The sequence below is a fragment of the Onychomys torridus genome, chromosome 19 (genome assembly GCF_903995425.1).
Source record: "Onychomys torridus chromosome 19, mOncTor1.1, whole genome shotgun sequence".
Taxonomy (NCBI): Eukaryota; Metazoa; Chordata; class Mammalia; order Rodentia; family Cricetidae; genus Onychomys; species Onychomys torridus.
The window spans coordinates 64,572,860-64,574,691 of NC_050461.1; the positions used below are offsets into that span (position 1 = coordinate 64,572,860).

General features: G+C 35.6%; 1 protein-coding gene across 1 annotated transcript; it reads left to right on the forward strand.

Moving 5' to 3' along the window:
• The first annotated feature begins 593 nt into the window (after positions 1-593).
• On the forward strand, positions 594-1,490 carry LOC118570281 (vomeronasal type-1 receptor 4-like). The gene has a single exon (XM_036168679.1). It carries the CDS (start codon positions 594-596, stop codon positions 1,488-1,490), a length of 897 nt encoding a protein of 298 aa, XP_036024572.1.
• Positions 1,491-1,832: the final 342 nt, after the last annotated feature.

Consider the following 1,832-nt stretch of genomic DNA (forward strand, 5'->3'; position numbering starts at 1 on the left):
CTGCCTATGTTTATGTCTGTTTTTATAAAACTTGATTATACATAGCTCTTTTCACAATTGTCTTTTATTGTGTAATAAACATTCTACTATAAAAGAACAGAAATACCCTCATTATTTTGGAGCTATATATACATTCTGTGTCTAAATTCCAGAGGAGATATGCATGGGTTTCCTTCACGCTGTTACAAGAGTGCTTAAAGTCATTTTATCTTCAATATGACTTGCATTTGGAAATTCATTTTAAAATTTAAAACCCAACATACTTTCTGTTTGTACTCACTGGTCATTGTTTGTGCAACAGCACCTTGGACTTACTGCTAATATTGACATTTTAAAGCAAAGATCTGCAACTGCTCTCAATAAACATGTACAACTAAAGACATCAGAAGTCTCACTGAAAAACTATTTTTTACAACTATTGTTAAAAAATAATGTTTTGAGTTGGAGTCCTGTTTTGTTGCCCACAGTATCTCTGCAGCCTTGAGAACATGTGATTTTCCCACACCAATACCAGTTCTCAAAATTTCAAGCCACCATTTTGCTCAGAGAAATGACTTTTGGAACTGTTTAAGGAAGAAGTTTTAAATGACAGAATGGACCACAAGGATTTGTCAATAGGAATAGTGTTCTTACTCCAGAGCACAGTTGGAATTGTTGGGAATGTGTGTCTTCTTTCCCGCTACCTCATCCATTACTACACTGAACAGGCATTAAAGACCACAGATTTGATTCTTATACACATGTTCACAGCCAACTCCTTGATTATTCTTTCTAAAGGATTATTCTATATAATGACATCTTTTGGGGTGGTAGGATTCCTCAATGATTTTGGCTGCAATTTTCTTTTGTATATTCAAAGACTAGGCAGAAACATGTCCACAGGCATGACCTGCTTCTTGAGTGTTTTCCAGGTCATAACCATCAGCCCTGGGAACTCTTTTTGGTTGTGTCTTAAAGTCAAATCTGCAAAGCACATTGGTCTCTTCACTTCCCTCTGCTGGATTCACTACATGTTAATAAACATGCTTTTCCCTGTATATATGTACACCAAGGCAAACAGCAATAATCTGACACATAAAAGTAGAATGAAATCCTGCTCCACATCAGGTCATGATGAACTTATAAGCTCATTATATACAGCAATTTTTGTTCTTCCTGAAATTTCATTTTCTGTCATTATTATCTGGTCCAGCACCTCCATGGTTATCATTCTGTATAGGCACAAACAACGGGTTCAGCATATCCACAGCACCAGTGTTTCCTCCAAAAGATCAACTGAGTCCAAAGCCACCCACCGAATAATGGCCCTGGTGTCAACATTTATAAGCTTTTATGCCCTCTCTTCCATCTTACAAGGTTACATTGCTCTCACATATAACCCTGGTTGGTTGCTGATGAACATTACTGCAATCATTTCAATGTGTTTTCCTACTTTGGGGCCCTTTGTCATGAGCTGTGATTGCATAGTTCCAAGGTTGTGCTTTTCTTGAGACAGGAATCCCCAAACAAATAATCTTACCACAGGTATAAATATTATATGGTCTCTTCTCCAGAATATATAAACTTTAAGATTCTCTTTTTATATAAAACATCAACATACAACTAATCTTATAGCCACTTATCTTCCTAAGGGAAACAGTCCTCTAAGTTTAGGTTTAATCTTCTTGAAACTTGGACTTGTAATATCACAGCAGAGCTGAATGAGTCAGGTTGTTCTTTTGTGAGAAAATAATACTGTTCTCAAAAATCTTTTTTCATATAATATTCATTTTACTGTGGAAGTTACAAGCTTTGTACTTTTTTCATTCAAATTTATTGCATCTGAACTAAAA